The sequence below is a fragment of the Musa acuminata genome, chromosome BXJ2-4, assembly GCF_036884655.1.
Source record: "Musa acuminata AAA Group cultivar baxijiao chromosome BXJ2-4, Cavendish_Baxijiao_AAA, whole genome shotgun sequence".
NCBI lineage: Eukaryota > Viridiplantae > Streptophyta > Magnoliopsida > Zingiberales > Musaceae > Musa > Musa acuminata.
Window position 1 is genome coordinate 20,009,750 of NC_088341.1, and position 18,175 is coordinate 20,027,924.

Consider the following 18,175-nt stretch of genomic DNA (forward strand, 5'->3'; position numbering starts at 1 on the left):
CTGCGGACTTCCGGCAAACTCCTGGACTTTGCGACGATCCACTTGGCAAGTTCCGATGAGCTTCGCTTGGCAAGCTTCTGGACTTCTCGGATCTGTTCTCGTAGAACCTCCGACGACCGTCCGAACTTCTGTCGAACTCTCGAACTCCCAACGTGATCATGAACTTGACTCCGGCGCAACTCCTGCTGCTTGTCTATCTTTCATCGTAGTTAATCCTGCACACTTATCTCAACACATAGATTAGACAACAAATGACAATTGACTTCATCATCAAAATCCGAGATTCAACAATCTCCCCCTTTTTGATGATGACAATCAATTGATAATGGAGTTATCCTTAACTCCCCCTGTCTATATGCCATAGATGAGATAAGTCAACCTTGAATTCAAGACCTAAGAATTCAAGTGACGTATTGATAAGTTAGATCAGTTAAACTTATCAATACTCCCATCATGATACTCATCATGATGTATCTCTTCAAGGATGATGTCAGGGTTTGACATACATCAACAAGTTTGTATGAATGTGTTTGTAACTATTCATCATGTAGTTTGAACATTATCATATAAAGCTGTGAAACTTATTACATGATGCACACATTTGAAATATTCTAGCAAGTTTTGCATTTTCTTCACATGATAAGATATCAACTCAGGGCATAATGCAAACTTTAGCACATGTTCATATATCTCTTGGTGATGCAAGGATGGCATAATCATAGCAGTGTTTATAGCATCATTCATAGTATTTCTAATCATGGCAGTGTTTATCAATTCATATATATCTCCCCCTTTGTCATCAACAAAAAGCATAGTAACTATGATACCAGAAAATAATAATAGCAAGCTTATAGAGGAATTTTACATAGATTGCTTTAAATACTTCTTCCCCTTTGTGTTATAATCCAATGTCTATGTAAAGATTTTGCAGGATGGAATACACATGAATCATTTCATCAAATCTATTTCAGAAACTCATTTTTTATGAAAGTGTACGAGAAAATCTGTTCCAGAAATAAGATGCATTCGGACAAGATTTTGTTGCAGATTTTCACATATAATCATAGAAACATGGCAATCAAGTGGTTTGATTATTCAACATAGTCCGAAAAATAATTTTAACAAATTTATCTATTCGGACACATCAACATTCCTAATTCAGAATCAAGGCACAAGGTTTTCAAAACTTTTAGTTTCAAAGCACAACATTCTTAATTTGGACACATCACATACCAAACAGTAATGATACCATAAAAATCTGAGATAACTTTTACCACAATGTGCAAGATATATGTTTACCACGATAGATGTTTACAGCCAGCACATCAGAAGTGAGTAAGAAGTTTACAACAACAACAGGTGTTCAACAAGTTCATTGATGAGGTGAAAAATTAAAGTGCCTAAACAAGGAGTCAAATTGACTATGAATTTGCTGCAGCTCAGATAGGATTTGATCTTGTCGTTGTTCAATCCGTTCTTGTCTCTGTTCGAATCGATCCATTCGAATCCCAATTTCTTCGATGGATGTATGAGTTTGCTCAACTGGATGTGTTTCCTCAAAGGGAAGGGTCAGAGGAGATTGAGTGCCCCTAAATACTGGTGTTTCCGGTTCTGGTTCAGATTGAGGGTGATCAGTCCTTCTAGGGAGTCTAACCCAGTTACCGTTTCTATAGTAACATCTTAGTCGGTGAAGTAGATTTTTGTTTATTATGCTGAATCGATCTACTTTCATTACTTCTTCTTCTGGTGATATTAGAATGTCGTAAGCTTTTATTATTCTAGTGATTATACCACCATATGGGAGCATCATATCTTTCTTAGATAATTCTAACATATTTTGTTGAATAAGATAGCCAAGACAGATGTCATGTCCCTTCATGATTGAGTACATATTTCCTAATTCTAGTTGACTTATTTCATCATGATGGTATTGTTTAGGAAGAATTATACTAGTCATGATATAATGAAGTATCTTAGTGTTCAAAGGCAATAGATGTTCACAACTTTTAGGAATCAATGCTATGTTAGGATTGGCAAAGATTGTTCCTAAGGCTTCAATATAGGATGTTCCAATACTTTCATCATCCCATGATCCTCTAAAGTAGAGTCCTATGCTTTTTATGGGAATGTCTATCATGTCACAAATGAACCTATCAGTGATTGAGATGTGTTGTCCCAAAAGATAGGTGGACATCCTTCCTTCATCATCTATTTGTATGTTATTGTAAAATAATCTAACAAGCCTAGGATAGATGGGTTCGTTAATCTGCAAGATTGGAAGTAGACCTAGGTTTGCAAACCATTGGATGGTCTCTAAGTCTCTTAGTTCATTTAGATCTACGTATTTTCCCTTACTGATACATCTAAGTTCGAAAGAGGAAAATTTTTCAGCATGGTATTTCGAATCGAAAAGAGTGAAATCAAACTCTTCTACTAATCTCCTCTTTCCCTTGTCCCTTGAGGATCTTCTAGATCCCATAACTACTGCTGTTTAGAGGGATGATGATGAGCTAGAGTAAATGAAGAACAAAACAGAATTTAAGAGCTTCTTAGAGAGTACCTTTGTGAGATCTTCAAGAGAAGGAAGGATTCTTGATGTTTTGCTCCGAAATGGGAGGTATTTGGAAGGCTTAGAGGAGTGAAATGGGAATGGAGGAGACTTGGAAGAGTAGAGGAGGAAATGGGAGTGAGTTGGGGTTGGTTCCATAGCCGGCCCTAGTGTGGGTTTAAAAAGGCAGAGTTGCGGGCGGTTGCACCTCTGGCTGGAGCGGTGCAACCTCTGGCAACCCGTGATAGCTGGAGGTGCCACCGCCAGTTGGAGAGGTGCCACCGCCTGCAGCCAGTGAGCACCTAATATGATTTGATCAGGGAGCCTTTGCCTTGAGGAGAGTTTCAGAGCAATTAATGTTTGTTACATGATTTCGTATGAGTTTTTATTTAAGGAAGAAGCTCTTGTATGATCAAGATAGATCTTTTAACGTGCATACGTATGTTGATAGTTTGTTTGGTATCCCTTTTAAGATCATGACATATTTAGTTTCTTCATGATACAAGAATTAATTCGTAGATGATAGTGTTAACGGGTTTTGAAGATCAAGAGGGTATGTTAATTTGGATATCATATGTTTCTAATAAGGTTGTATCCAAATTGTATTTGTGATTTCATAACTTCCACTTGTTACTTAAGCGTTGCGAGTTCCTTTTTGATTCTTGGTTTCTGACCATCGAGAGTCAAGGAGCAGAATATTATTTCTTGCTCCGGCCTAAAATTTTAATGTTTTTATAGGAAGGGATGATCTTTAGGAACCCATTTGCTTTTGGGTGCCTCATAAATAGATCTACATTTCTTATCATGTTGCATAGAATTTGTCATGGTTCCTTTAGGAACCCAGATTAGTTTGTTTGGACTTATTTTCTTGAATGGACAACAATGTGTCTTGTGTCCAGATTTGCAACAAAAGTTGCACTTGGTTTGGTGTTGAACATGTAAGATGGAGCCTTTTATGAAGGTGGTTGGATTTTGGTGAGGACTTCTCACAAATCCAATTCCGCTCCTTTTTGGAATGTGACCCTTGTTTGCAAGGATCATGTTTAATGACTTGCTACCAACCTCGAATTTCTTCAAGGTGTCCTTGAGTAGCAGGTTTTCTTTTTGCAAAGTTTCTAAATCATGACATTTGATACATGAATTTAGACTATCATGATGTTCGACTTTTAACTTATCAAACTCACAAGTAAGACTATCATGCATCTTTTTCAGCAATTTATATTTTCTACTTATACTCTTGCATTCGTCAAATAAGTCATTGAAAGCATTTAATAATTCATCGAAAGATAAATCAGCATCTATTGAATTTGTTACCTCATCTTCGATGGCCATTAAGGCGTAATGAGCAACTTGCTCGGTGTTGGACTCCTCTTCCTCAGATGCGCTCGAATCATCCCATGTTGCTTGGAGCGCCTTCTTCTTTGTTGTTCTTTTCTTGACTTGGGGACAATCACTCTTGTAGTGTCCCGGCTTTTTGCATTCATAGCAGATTACTTGGTCCTTTTTGGGTTCAAGTTTATTTTTTGCATCATTCTTAAACTTGTTTCTTTTAAAGAACTTTTTAAACTTTCTTGTTAGAAGTGCCAAGTCATCATCACAGTCCTCATCACTTGAGTTTTCTCTCAAGTGGCATTCTGAAGTTTTGAGTGCCATATCCTTCCTGTTCTTTGGAAGGATGTCTTCTTGCTCTTCATGAGCTTTACAAGTCATTTCGTAGGTCATTAATGACCCGATTAGTTCTTCAAGAGGGAAATTTCGCAGATCTTTTGCCTCTTGAATAGCGGTGACTTTAGGATCCCAACTCTTAGGAAGGGATCTTAGTATCTTATTAACAAGCTCAAAATCCGAAAAGCTTTTTCCGAGTTCTTTTAGACCGTTGACGACATCCGTGAAACGGGTAAACATGTCGCCAATGGTTTCACTCGGTTTCATCCGAAAAAGTTCGAAAGAATGTAACAGCAAATTGATTTTTGACTCTTTTACTCTACTTGTGCCCTCATGGGTCACTTCGAGCGTGTGCCAAATATCAAACGCAGTTTCACAAGTTGAAACACGGTTAAACTCGTTTTTATCAAGTGCACAAAATAAGGCATTCATAGCCTTTGCATTAAAAGCGAAAGCCTTCTTCTCCAAATCATTCCAATCGATCATTGGAAGAGAAGACTTTGAAAAACCATTCTCGACAAGATTCCAAAGATCAATGTCCATAGAAATAAGAAAGATTCTCATTCGGGTCTTCCAATAGGTGTAGTCCGTCCCATTAAACATGGGTGGACGTGTAATGGAATGGCCCTCTTGGTTTCCGGCGTAAGCCATCTCTCTTGGGTTTTAATCCTTTTGAGAGTTAACCGGGCTCTGATACCAATTGTTAGGATCGAGAGCACTAAGAGGGGGGGGGTGAATTAGTGCAGCGGATATTTTTCAACGATTAAAAAAAAACGAAAGCTGCGTTCGTTCGATAAAGACTATTTTGATGCAAAAGCCGATTCTAAGATTACTTATGATTAAGTGCAATTTACGTTTAAACACAGTTAGCGTCTAAACGCAGTTTGCGTCTAAATGCAGATTGCGTCTAAACTCAGATTGCGTCTAAGCGCAGTTTGCGTCTTAGCGCAGATTGCGTCTAAGCGCAGATTGCGTCTAAACGCAGATTGCGTCTAAGCGCAGATTGCGTCTAAACACAGTTTGCGTCTAGGAGCAGTTTAAGCAGAAGTATAAAGACAATGTGCTGCTGTTGTACAGCTCAAAAAGTAATCTGCAAAAAACAGATTTACGTCTAAACGCAGATTTATGTCTAGACGTAGATTTACGTCTAAACGCAGATTTACGTCTTAAACGCAGATTTACGTCTGAACTTTGAAACTCGTTTGTATACTCGCAGAAGGCAGTATGCAGTTGAAATCAAGACGTAAACGTGAACTGAGATCTGATGATTGTGCGAGGAAAGCCGATTTACGTCTAAATGCAGTTTTACGTCTAAATGTTGAAACTCGTTCGTAAAATTGTAGAGGACAGTTTGTAGTTAATAGGATCAAAATGTAAGTGTAAACTGCAAAGAAACTCGTTCGTAAAAGCACGGAAGACAGTTCTGCAGAATCAAACGTAAACGTAAATTGTAATGTACGAAAATACGAATTTACGTCTGAATGCAGATTCGGAAGAACAGCACTTAGAACTTGTTCGTGAAAGCGCAGAGAGCAGTAGTAATGAAGGAGGTTTGCAGTAATGATAAAGTGCTCAAAAATAAACGCAAACTAGAGATTTAGAGTGGTTCGGTCAGCCTTGACCTACTCCACTTTTGGCTTCCTCCACCGACGAGGTCGCCGACGTCAACTAGGGGCCTTCCTTCAATAGGCGAAGGCCAAACTGTCCTTTTACAATTTCTCTCCTTTTGACAGGCTCAGGAGACAACCTTTACAGACCTTTCTCTCCTCACTTTACAACTGAAAACTTGAAGAACAGAAGGAGGAGACTTAAAGGCTTTACAACACTTTTGAGCTCTTAGAATCACAGAAAAGATCAAGATTTCGGTGTAGGTCTGTATCTTTTCAGTGCTGAATGGGTTGGGAATTTATAGGCCCCAACCCAATTCAAATTTGGAGCTCAAAACAATCAAATCCCGGAATTCTGGGATCAGGCGGTTGCACCTCTTGACTGGAGAGGTTGCACCGCCTGGCAGAGCTCGAAGACCGAGCTCAGGCGGTGCTACCTCTCTGCCAGGAGGTTGCACCGCCCAGTCTTGCTCGAAGACTGAGCTCAGGCGGTGCCACCTCTCTGTCAGGGAGGTTGCACCGCCCAGTCTAGCTCGAAGACTGAGCTCAGGCGGTGCCACCTCCCGGCTGGGGAGGTTGCACCGCCCAGTCTCGCTGGAAGGCCTAGCCCAGGCGGTGCCACCTCCTGGCCTGGGCGGTTGCACCTCCTGGTGCAATCAGGGTCCGAATGGTTCATTCCATTCGGCCCAATTTCAGTCTTTCAGGGGCCCAATTGCCCCAAGATTAAGCCAATGGGATCACCTCCCATTTTCCAACTTAATCAACGTGCTAACTACGATTAAATCTAAGACAACTTCTGCAGCTTTGCTTCGGTGCGTCAATCGCTCCTTCCGGCGAGTTTCCGGCGAACTTCCGTCGATCATCCGATGAACCCTCGGTGATGCTCCTGCGGACTTCCGGCAAACTCCTGGACTTTGCGACGATCCACTTGGCAAGTTCCGACGAGCTTCGCTTGGCAAGCTTCTGGACTTCTCGGATCTGTTCTCGCAGAACCTCCGACGACCGTCCGAACTTCCGTCGAACTCTCGAACTCCCAACGTGATCATGAACTTGACTCCGGCGCAACTCCTGCTGCTTGTCTATCTTTCATCGTAGTTAATCCTGCACACTTATCTCAACACATAGATTAGACAACAAATGACAATTGACTTTATCATCAAAATCCGAGATTCAACAGTTGGGTGGTGACCAGGAACAAGAAAACCTTATCCATTAGGAGATTGAGATTGATGACCAGGAAGAGGAAACCCCTAGTTGGTAGAAGTGCATCACTAATCATATCTGCAGATTAGTAATGTTGATGATGGATACAATGGAAGCTTCTGATGCTTAGAACCAGATTTGGAGTTTCTTTTTCCTGTGATCAGGTAGCGTTTTACCTCTCTTTTTGACTCTATGCTTCCTTTGCATCCCCCATGCATGCAAGAACTCGGTTTTCCCTTCAAGAACTGCAAGTTATATAGGGAGCTGTGTTGTTGATTACTGTCATACTTGTAGATCTAGTAGAATAAATTAACTGAGAACGAAGTTAATCTTTGTATGTTGGCAATATGCCAGCAATAATGATGTGATCTTTGAAGTTTATGCATTAGCTGATACGGAGATTCCCCAATCAAGCAGTAATAGTTAAGTTCATTTGTTTCTAGCTTTATATTCTTCGTTTTGGAATAATTTAGGTCATCAACGAATGCTCTTTACACCATGCATGAATGATCCACCGGTCTCAGTAATTTCTTACATGATGCTTAGTTGTATTATTTTAAGGAAATTTGCACCTTTTTTTGGTATCACATCACGTGCATAATTTTGGATGGATTTATATTATTTTCCTATGCGCACAGGATTCGCGTGAACGGTCCCTTATGGGATTGAGTTCTGCGTCTTTTACCAAACACGTAAAAGAAACATTTCAATGGTCATCGATTGTGGGCCCCACACATGGGACTGCTGTGGTGACCAATAGTGGAAGATCTTTTATTTTCGGTTACCTAGGCTGAGGCACAGGATCGTGCGCGTTGCGGGGCCGTGCACCGACATCGGCCGCTGCTTTCTGTAGCCTTCTCATCGGCCGACACGACAGCTGTTGATCGCCAGCAATGCCGTGGACCGTTCGATCTAGTTGATTGCCTCCAGCGATTCGATCCCGTGGTCGAGGAATTCTCGATTGATCGCCCAACCTTTTCCTCATCCCAGCTCTCCATTGCGAGATCGAATTCGTCCTTCCCATATCGAGAGAGGGAAAGTGAGAAAGAGAGAATGACGCTGCTGTGCGTACCGCTGGTGTCGAAGACGGTGGAGCAGATGGTGGCCGACATGGCCGCCGCCAAGGCCTGCGGCGCCGACCTCGTCGAGATTCGGCTCGACCACCTCTCCAACTTCGATCCCCGCCGCGATCTCCAGCTCCTCCTTGACGACCGGCCGCTCCCGGCCCTCGTCACCTACAGGTCTCGTCTCTCTTTTTCCCCCCATTATTCTCATTGAATTATCCAGGAGACGAGATTTTGGCTGGCCCGTTTTCGGCCGCTAATTACTTTGATGTTTACTTTCGCTTTTGTTGTCATTCTGTTTGTATTCTTGTACTTTTGACGGAATTGGAAGGCTAATGATTATGGAAATGAGGGGTTTTGGACGCTTGCTAGGGAAGAAGCAGCAGAGAGTTGCGCTGATTTGCTTTTTGATAACTATGCCCAATAAATCTACATTAAAGAAACAAACTTTTCAATTAATCTTCTATATTATTGTAATTACTCTAATATTGTTTTTTTCAGTTCGAATTTGAATGCAGGAAGGGAATTGTCTTTATTAAGCAACCATTAATGATCTGCACTGGCCCATTTTCTTAGTCCACTTCATCAGATGATGATGCTGAATTGATGACTTGTAGCTACTTCATCTATGAATTTCTGTCTAAAATGGATGAAGGTGTATTGAAACACAAAAATTTGGGTGCTTGATATGAGATCCTCAGCTTTTCTCTCTGGGTGAAGTTTTACATGAGTGCATATTTTACTAACCAAATGCTATCAAACATTTATTCTCTTAGCATGAAATGTGATATCCATTAAAAGAAGAGTTAGCCTTTGTCAATCAAGAATGCTCATGCATATCTTTTCTGAGAAATACAGTACCCTTGCATCTCTTGGATTTCCATTTGGTAGTATGCATTCTGGTCTGAATAATTCCTTTCAGATTGTATATTGCTTCTCTAACAAGCTTTTGCTTGAAGCTTCTTAAAATATGTCTCCGGGAACTTGGTAGATCTTATTCCTATGTATTATGCTCATATTATTGAATTTGATTCTAACATTTTCATCTTCCTTAGGCCAAAATGGGAAGGAGGTGAATATGAAGGTAATGATAAACAGAGATTCCAGGCACTGTGCTTAGCCATGGAATTAGGTGCTGAATATGTCGATGTTGAGCTTAAGGTTGGTTTTTTAAAATTTTATGACACTCAATAAGCAGACACACCTAGTCCCTGATTGGGGTCAATGCTATGTAGTACGACTAAGAAACATTCTACTATACTGGTTTTAGTGAAAGAAAAAAACTGATATTTATCCATTTTGATGTTCTTTCTGCTAATCTGAAGATTCTGTACTGCTACTGAAAAAACCCAGGTCTACTATAACTGGAATCATATGGCAGTTATCATCAATTATCACATGCTTCTAAGGAATTTTCTATTTAGGAAGTATAAATACCTGAGTTAATTTGGAATTCCTTTTCATAAAACATTCAATTGATTTTGTATTTAGTTATAACTTAATATGGCTCATGGTTTTCTTTTTATCATTATCTATATGCTCAACTGGTATTGTTCTTGGCTTGACATATTATATGATACTTCTTTCTCGCAGGTTGCTGATGATTTTGTTAGACTAATATCTGAAAAGAAGCCAGAGAACTTTAAGCTTATTATTTCTTCTCATAACTATCAAAGCACCCCATCAAATGAGGAGTTAAGTAGCCTTGTAGCAAGAATTCAAGCTGCTGGAGCTGACATTGTAAAGATTGCAACCACTGCTGTGGACATTGTTGATGTTGCACGCATGTTCCAAGTAATTGTGCATTGCCAAGTGAGTACCGGAATATTATTTCAATCTGTAACTGGAGTTAACTGAGGCATGTGTCCTATTTTTATGTTGTGAGGTGCTGTTCCACTGCACCTTGTGGTCGATTAATATGGTTGCACTGAAATGGGCATTCAGTTTCATTCATGCTTTCAACTGTTGGTGGCATGTTGCTAGTTGAGGGCAGTTAGTTGCTGGGGCCCTATTTTGTTGGATGTTGCCTGCAGGCTCAGCCGAAATGCAAAGTTGGAGCAGAAGGTCTGCGATGCTGACTCAATTTAAGCACGTGTTGCTGAAAATCTGAAAGAAGAAGAGCATTTTAATGGAATGAAGGATAAGGAAAGATTCTGGAGAAATGGATTCTTAGATTAGGGCTCAGTTACAGCCAGCTTTATCCCATTTATCTTAGTTAATTTTTCATTATGACTTTTTATCATGACCTTCTTTCTTATCTTTTGGTTCTTATTTTGTTAGTAGCAAAGGTCTCTATGACCTTAATATCTCTGCCTTGTTGTATGGCCATGTTAATTGTGATATAGTTATAATATATCAACCATGGATGTAGGCAACTGGCTTTCTACGATTCTTCAGTATCTAGTTGGAATGGTTTTGTGGTGAAAAATGTATGTCATCAACCGTACATTTTTTTATTAAGGGCTCAGATTGAAAACCTGAAGTAACGAGGATTTGTTTGACTGGCTGTGGTTATGGTAACTTATTAGTTGCTTTCTATGTACTCCATTTCCTGCTTTCCTTTATAGAACAGCATCTCCTCGCTTGTAATTGCCCTGCTCCATTTCTGAATGAACTCTGAATCTCTTTTTAAAAATATAGTGTTCCACATTATTCATTCTTTTTTATTATTTTTTCTTTGCTTGTTGGGTGTTGCTCATATTTTAGCATAAATTTATCTCCTATCACTACTGTGACAATTTTGTTTATATATAAATGTTGCAAGTTCCTGTCGATGATCCAGTTAATTATTTGAAGACAGCTCTAGTATATTACTTATAATAGAATGTCTTGTATTTTGACTAATGGATAGGAATAGCAGGTCCCGATGATAGGATTGGTTATGGAGGAGAAAGGCCTAATCTCGAGGTTGCTTTGCCCTAAATATGGTGGATATCTAACATTTGCCACCCTTGGCGCGGGAAAGGAATCAGCTCCAGGACAACCAACGATATCAGACTTGTTGAATGTGTACAATATTAGGCAGATTGGAACAGATACAAAAGTTTTTGGGATTATAGGGAAGCCTGTAGGCCACAGTAAGAGCCCTATTTTGCATAATGCTGCATTCAAGTCAGTTGGTCTCAATGCAGTTTATGTGCCATTTTTGGTAGATGTCCTTGCTGATTTTCTAAATGCCTACTCATCAGCAGATTTTGCTGGGTTCAGGTACAGCTGGGTTCTGAGAATATAACTTTTGATACTGTCTCTTTTTTTCAAATGTTTGCAAGTAAATTTCTTTCGATAGATTATTCTTACTTTATTTTGATATGTATTAATAAATCAGAACATCAAAAAAATAGAAAAAGAGAAATTGTTTCACTTACAAGAATTTTGTGGTAAGGTTTGTTGACTTCCTAGTTGTTTGCCTTTATATTATTGGTAATGATTGTCTCCATCTTTGTAATCTAATTTACCTTCACTAACAGGTTGTAGCCTTAAAATGCTAAACCAAAACTGTGCTTCATTCTTCTGTTTCAAGCTTTATATATGTCAGTGTTACAACTATTCTCTAATATTATTAGCATGTGCTCCACTCCTCTATAAGTGATACACTGGCAGGTTGCACCTGACTAGCATGGCATGGTGTAGCATGAACATTCTGATTGCCAACACAAACATCTGAAACTTTGCTTGACAGGCATTGGAATGCCTAATTGCAATTGAATTACAATTTAAGGCCCAGAAAACATTGCATGTCATTGCTATTAAAGGTTTATATCCAAATAGTCATGGATATGTGACTCTTAAGTTCTTTTTCCATTTGGTTTTCCTGCAAAATGCCATTCACAAGGACTTAAATTTTCAGTATTCTGTTCAAATCTCATGCTGAGACCCAAAACCAGGATTTTGTGCGCCGTGATACGTGACCAATTGTCAAACCAGCCTTCTCATCACAAACTTGACTAGATTGGTCCATGGAATCATAAAACTGATCACAATATTTTTTTTGGCTTTGGGTTAGGGCTTCGATGATACAAAAAGTTACCATGTTGCATCAGTGCCACCACTTCTTATTGGAGTTGAGGCCAGAGAAGTAGGGAAGAATTTTAGTTTTCTTCTCAATTTCCTTGTCTTTTACTTTTGGATAATGCAGCTGCCCTCGTGTTGGCTTGGGAATTACTACCCTGTGCTAATATACGGCTGACATTGATAGGGATGTCAACAACTCTTGGAAGTTGAAATGACATCTGTTCATGCAACCTTCCAACATGGAAAGTTTTGTTTTTCTTTATGCATGTATTTTTATGTTAGAAGTAACAATTATATCCATTTCATGTGGCTCCATATCTATAGATTTCTAGGCACTATTGCAGGTCTTCTCCTGCTCAAGAATTTCCTTCACAAGAACTTGGTTTCAATTTAGACTGTTGAGGAATTCTTGACAAAATATTGTTGCATCACAGAGAAACACTTGGTTATGTATGCAATATGTTTAAATAGATAAGAAAGAATACATGATATTTAATTTCTCATGCCACCTTTCACACTTCCTAATATATTTTGATTTTAATTTTGTATCAGTTACGTGCATTACAATATTCAAAGAATATGATGATCAGTCCATTTGGGAGGGCATTGGTAAAATACAAGTCTGATTACCTCAAAAAATACCAACCACCCTAACAAGTAAAAGAAAACCTGTTGAGACAGACATATATCATCAAGATACTAGAAGAGAATGGGAAACACCTATAAATTTGGTAAATGAATAAACTTAATATTAATCCAACTAACATCGTTTATCTTATCTTCATCAGTATGGTAAGTGAATCAAATATATGGTCTGTTGCAATTGGTGTTCTACTTCCAACCTCCTAGGTGAAAAGTTGAAGTAGAGGGTGGACTATGCCCAGTGCTTAAGGTTGCTCTATAGTGAACTTTATGTTATGGATTCAAATACAGAAAAAGACTAAAGGCTGCATAAATATTTAACCCTTTCCAGATGCCACAACATGTGAACTTCATATACTGGGCTATCTTTGTCCTTTTTTCAGTTGCTGTGTGGTCAGGTCACGTAAAAGGAACAGATAATCATACTTGATGGATTATCCACCATCTCTTTGATCAATTGCCTGTATACTGATTTCTCTTGAGTTATTAAGGATGCGGAACTGTTGATTGGATATAAATTCTCTTGCCTGATTATTTAATTATGTGCTTCAAGTCTTACTATCAATTGTTAGGACCGAAATCGACACTAAGAGAGGAGGGGGTCGTAAAATCACGTAGATTTGAAAATTTCGTTCGATGAAATCATATCAGAAAGATGTTTAACTTAAAAACGTACGAAAGCATAGTGAGAGTAAGAAATCAGTTTGTAATGTAAATGAAAAGCATAAAGTAAATGCAAACCAGATTTATAATGGTTCGGTCGTTGTGACTTACGTCCACTCCCGATTCCTCTTCACTCGAGGCCACCGACTTCCACTATTGATCTTCTTTCAATGGGCGAAGATCAACTACCCTTACAGTTCTTTCTCCTTTTCACAGGCTCAGGAGAGAACCTTTACACCTCTCTTTTAGATCTCACTCATCCCTTAGAAAACTTCAAACTCTAGGAGGAAGAGACTCTAAATCCTAAGAGAGTTTTTAATTTTTCTCAAGTATTCTTTTCCCCTTTTCTACTCAATTTCGTGCTCTACCAAGCAGAAATAAATGGGATATTTATAGACCCCAAATGACTTCAAAAATAGAGCAAAAAAAGGTCTTATCCTGGGTTTCCCGGGTCCTAACTGTACCATCGCCTGTGCTGGGCGGTACCACCTCCCGTAGCACTGCCACTGAGCAGTACCATTGCCTGACATAGTTTGGGAGATTGTGTCTGGCGGTACCACCGCCCAGTCTGGTGGTACGACCGCCTGACACACTGACACTAGACGGTACCATCGCCTGACAACTTGGAAAAGTATGCTATTGACTTTTTTTAGCTCATAGGTGGTTCTACCTAACCTTGGGTCACTGAATGAGCCTTCCACTTGGCCCAAAACAGTCCCAACTTAGGCCTAATGGGCCCCTAATTGAGTTGACATTGTTTCACCCCAAAACCGACTCAATTAGACCTAAATTAACTCGATCTAGACACACGATTACAAGCATGAATCCTATGTTGTCCGGCATGTCATTGGTTTATCTGGCGCTTCGTTTGATCTTTCGGCGCATCGTCCTCTCCTTCGACGTATTGCCCATTCGGCATGTTGACTCCTGCAGCTTCCGATCTCCTTGGCGCAATATTCAATCCTTCGGTCCGATGCCCGAACTCATGGCACAAAGTCCTTCCGGCACGTTGACCTTTCCTCCAGCCCGATGTCTAATCTTCTAACATGTTCCACTTCGGCCCAACGTCTGATTCTTCCTGCTTTAATCGAATTGTCTTTCCTTGATCGAGGTTAGTCCTGCGTCACTCAAACGCATATTAGATCTTAACTTCATCAATCGATTTCATCATTAAAATCCGAGATTCAACATCAATATCTGAGTGTTGTCTGGCAAAGAGAATATTGATTCCAAGCAAACACAACTAGCCAATAGTCTTTGTCAAGAATAAAAGGATAGCCAATATCATCAAAAGATGCAAGGCTCTAAGTTTAGTATGGCCAGAATCAGTTTTGGATATACTTTTGAATTGCCTGTAGTTGACAAATTTTCCACTTAATGAAGAATGTTCTTTTTTGGACAATGAACTGTTATGCTTGATGAACATATCCAATCATGTCTTCAATATCAACTCTACTTCTTGTGGTGCAGTTGTACAATTCCCCACAAAGAAGCTGCAGTTAGATGTTGTGATGAGGTTGATCCAATTGCAAAGGTGAGTGATGGCATTCCCAGTTTGAACGTCTTTGCATCTTTTTCAAGAATTTAAATAGCTACATATCATGAGTTGGTTATGATTTATGTCATTTTATTTTTTTTTTGTTTCTGCATTTCTTTACCAGTCTATAGGTGCTGTAAATACAATTGTTAAATGGCCAACTGATGGGAAATTAATTGGTTACAACACTGACTATGTTGGTGCAATATCTGCAATCGAGGATGGAATAAGAGGTGTATGGCATACTCACCAGTCTCATATATCTCTGTTTTATGAATGTAAAAAATGGCAAAGGTAGATTACATTCAGTGGTAACAGCATATCAAGTTCCCAAGTATGTTATTTGGCAGGTTCAAAGGGGGTGGGAAAGGACGAGACTGTTTCTCCCCTTGCTGGTAAGGTTTTTGTTGTCATAGGTGCTGGTGGTGCTGGTAAGGCTCTTGCTTATGGAGCAAAGGAGAAAGGAGCAAAGGTTGTGATTGCAAATAGGACATATGGTAATTTTTTTCTAAAGCACAATTAATTATTGTCCTCTTACCACTTTTTAGGTTCTGTATGGGATAGTATTAAAAGAACAGAGCAGTGCATATTGACTGAGAAAAGAAGCAGCATAACATCCACATATATAATATCCTTATGCTCTCACTATTATCCTCTTTATTATGCTTACAATATATGACTTATGTAGGTCCATGCCTGTTTGATTCAATGGCATCATCTCCACTAAAAAATTATTTTCTGTATATATATTTTTGCCTTTCGAAATAGCTGATTAGATCTGGTTGATTAAGTTTGGATACCTTAATAAGAGATTTTCCTTGTGAAATTGGGAATATATTTTTTATAGTTCCCATCATTTTCAAGTGCAAATTTGCATTCTGACATTGAAATCTTTAATCATTATTTTTTTCTATGAAGTGAATCTGTCAAAAGCATATGTATAAAATCCACTAATATGGTTCTGCTGTAATCCTTCTGATCATAAAGAATTTTAATTCTATAGTTCACAGTTACCATATATTTGTACATCCTTCTGGTTATTTTTACGATGTTGGTTATAATTTGTTTAATTCTGACTTGAATCAGCTGTAAATCTCTTTTATAAAATGAATTTCTGTGGTTGCGTGCACATGAATTATTTAAACTTGTATGATTGTCAGAACGAGCTAGAGAGCTTGCAAACTTGATCGGGGGTCATGCATTGACACTTTCTGAATTGGAAAAGTTCCATCCAGAAGATGGAATGATTCTTGCAAACACAACATCGATCGGAATGCAGCCAAATGTTGATGAGACCCCCCTCAAGAAGGTTTGTAATATTTTCTTCTCAAGTTGGCTACTAGGATTTTCAACAGTTCAACCATTTCTTCCAAATTTTTGCAATAAATTATGTGTGCCCTTCAGTATATCATTCAGGGAGATGGCCTCCAATGAAGTCTGTGACCTTAGATATATAATCAGCATGTGTCAATTAAATCATCATCTTAAATATTCTGTTATTTGAAATGACCTTGTTCATTTTAATATAGCTGGATCTGATCTCTTTCTGTCTTCCCATCACATAAAACCTTCATATAGATATTCTAAAGGGATATGTAGCACCTTCAAGTTTGATGCATCTGGAAGGCTGGAAACAATATTTCTTGTCTATCTTTTGTAATATGACGAAATAGAACACTGAACATATTAAACTTGAAAGTTACTCTACAATTTTTAGCTGCTAGAATGTGACTATAAATACGAAATTCTGATGGATCCAATTCATGGTCCATGATTAAATGTGTTCCTAAATTTACAGCAAGCTCTTGGGGCTTATGCTGTGGTTTTTGATGCCGTCTACACCCCCAAAGTGACTAGACTTTTGAGGGAAGCAGAAGAATCTGGAGCCACTGTTGTTAGCGGACTTGAGATGTTCATAAGGCAAGCAATGGGACAATTTGAACTGTTCACAAATCTGGCAGGTAAACTTTATTATCATAACTTGACAAACTTTATATGTTTGTAGGAGTCCTTGAATAATTTGGTTTGCCTTGCTTGTTTTCTTTTTTTTTTCGTTTTGCAGCCCCTGAGAACTTGATCCATGAAATTGTGAAGAAATACACATGAAATGGTTAGTTTTCCTAATTATATATAGCCCTTCATTAGGGATAATTCATGCTAGTTTTAAAACTAGAGCATGATTACTATTGAAAATGAGCATATTTAAAGATTATTTGAAATGCCTTAAAATTGTAGGTGATATATTTTAACCAAACAAAAATATTCTGTATTCTCTATTCCTCAGATAATTGCAGTCCAATGCAGCAACACGAGACAGCTAAGTTTTATGGTGTATCTGCCTGTTTCAATCAAATTCTTTACTATGTTTCATAATATCATGTATGATGGTTCCTCATTTTCTGCAATGGAGGCAAAAATATATTCCCACTGTTGTTGTACAAGGCCTGGAGTCCAGTTTGCTCTTAATAAACCTATTGGCCTCGAGTTGAATACTGTATGTTGATCATATTGCCTTTTTCATTGAAAACCCAATCTCGAGGTAAAAATAAGCCAGATTGATGATACTTTTTCTGAGCATTAATTACATTTCTCCAATTAGCCCCCAGGATGATCACTCTTCCCATCTTTTCTTTGTTGCCTATGCAATTTTGGATTCAAGTGCCTGGTAACAAGTCGAGATTGCTCCGGAGAAGCTTCATTCTGCTTCAGATCAGGCATATCTTGAGATGTTCTTGTGTCGTACAGAAAGACTAAGCAACATAGCAAGAGGATGGTCACATTCCCTGCCGCTTTAGTTTACTACCAACTCCAAGGAACCGTGGATCATGGAGAAATATGGTTTATGAATAAATCACTTCATTCTTAATGCATGCTGGATCCAGTCAGTGCCATGTAAATGATGTGTGCGTGTAATTTGAACTGTGTTTTAGGAGCTAGCTGGTGGGCAATTATCCCTTTATTTGAATTTTGAACTATGGTATGTAATTTTGAATAGTATCGTTCGGTATTGGTGATATGTATCGATCCGACAACATATCGGTATATAGATCGCTCGTTACCGGACGGAATGTATTACAGTGTTATAGTTTTATATTGTAGCATTGTTACAATACTACAGTAAAAGGAAGAAATATTTAAAATCATTCGGTACGTCCTGGTGTATCGTTCGATATACCTTGGTGTATCGAGCGATACACGGTATCATATCGTATCGAGTCAATATTGAAACATCGGT

At 38.7% G+C, this 18,175-nt stretch overlaps 1 protein-coding gene across 1 annotated transcript; it reads left to right on the top strand.

Moving 5' to 3' along the window:
- Positions 1–7,988: 7,988 nt before the first annotated feature.
- Positions 7,989–17,548, top strand: LOC135610114 (bifunctional 3-dehydroquinate dehydratase/shikimate dehydrogenase, chloroplastic-like). The gene is made up of 11 exons (XM_065104189.1): positions 7,989–8,264; positions 9,143–9,248; positions 9,681–9,899; positions 10,948–11,294; positions 14,874–14,937; positions 15,065–15,173; positions 15,291–15,437; positions 16,101–16,249; positions 16,739–16,901; positions 17,003–17,050; positions 17,225–17,548. Exons 1-10 carry the CDS (start codon positions 8,077–8,079, stop codon positions 17,044–17,046), a joined length of 1,536 nt encoding a protein of 511 aa, XP_064960261.1. The 5' UTR covers positions 7,989–8,076; the 3' UTR covers positions 17,047–17,050; positions 17,225–17,548.
- Positions 17,549–18,175: the final 627 nt, after the last annotated feature.

Bases quoted from the DNA above. Each gene is read 5' to 3' on its own strand.
- LOC135610114 (XM_065104189.1), top strand. From the start codon at position 8,077: ATGACGCTGCTGTGCGTACCGCTGGTGTCGAAGACGGTGGAGCAGATG. The intron at 9,249-9,680 runs GTTGGTTTTTTA...TCTTTCTCGCAG, and splicing joins ATGTCGATGTTGAGCTTAAG to GTTGCTGATGATTTTGTTAG. The intron at 16,250-16,738 runs GTTTGTAATATT...CTAAATTTACAG, and splicing joins ATGAGACCCCCCTCAAGAAG to CAAGCTCTTGGGGCTTATGC.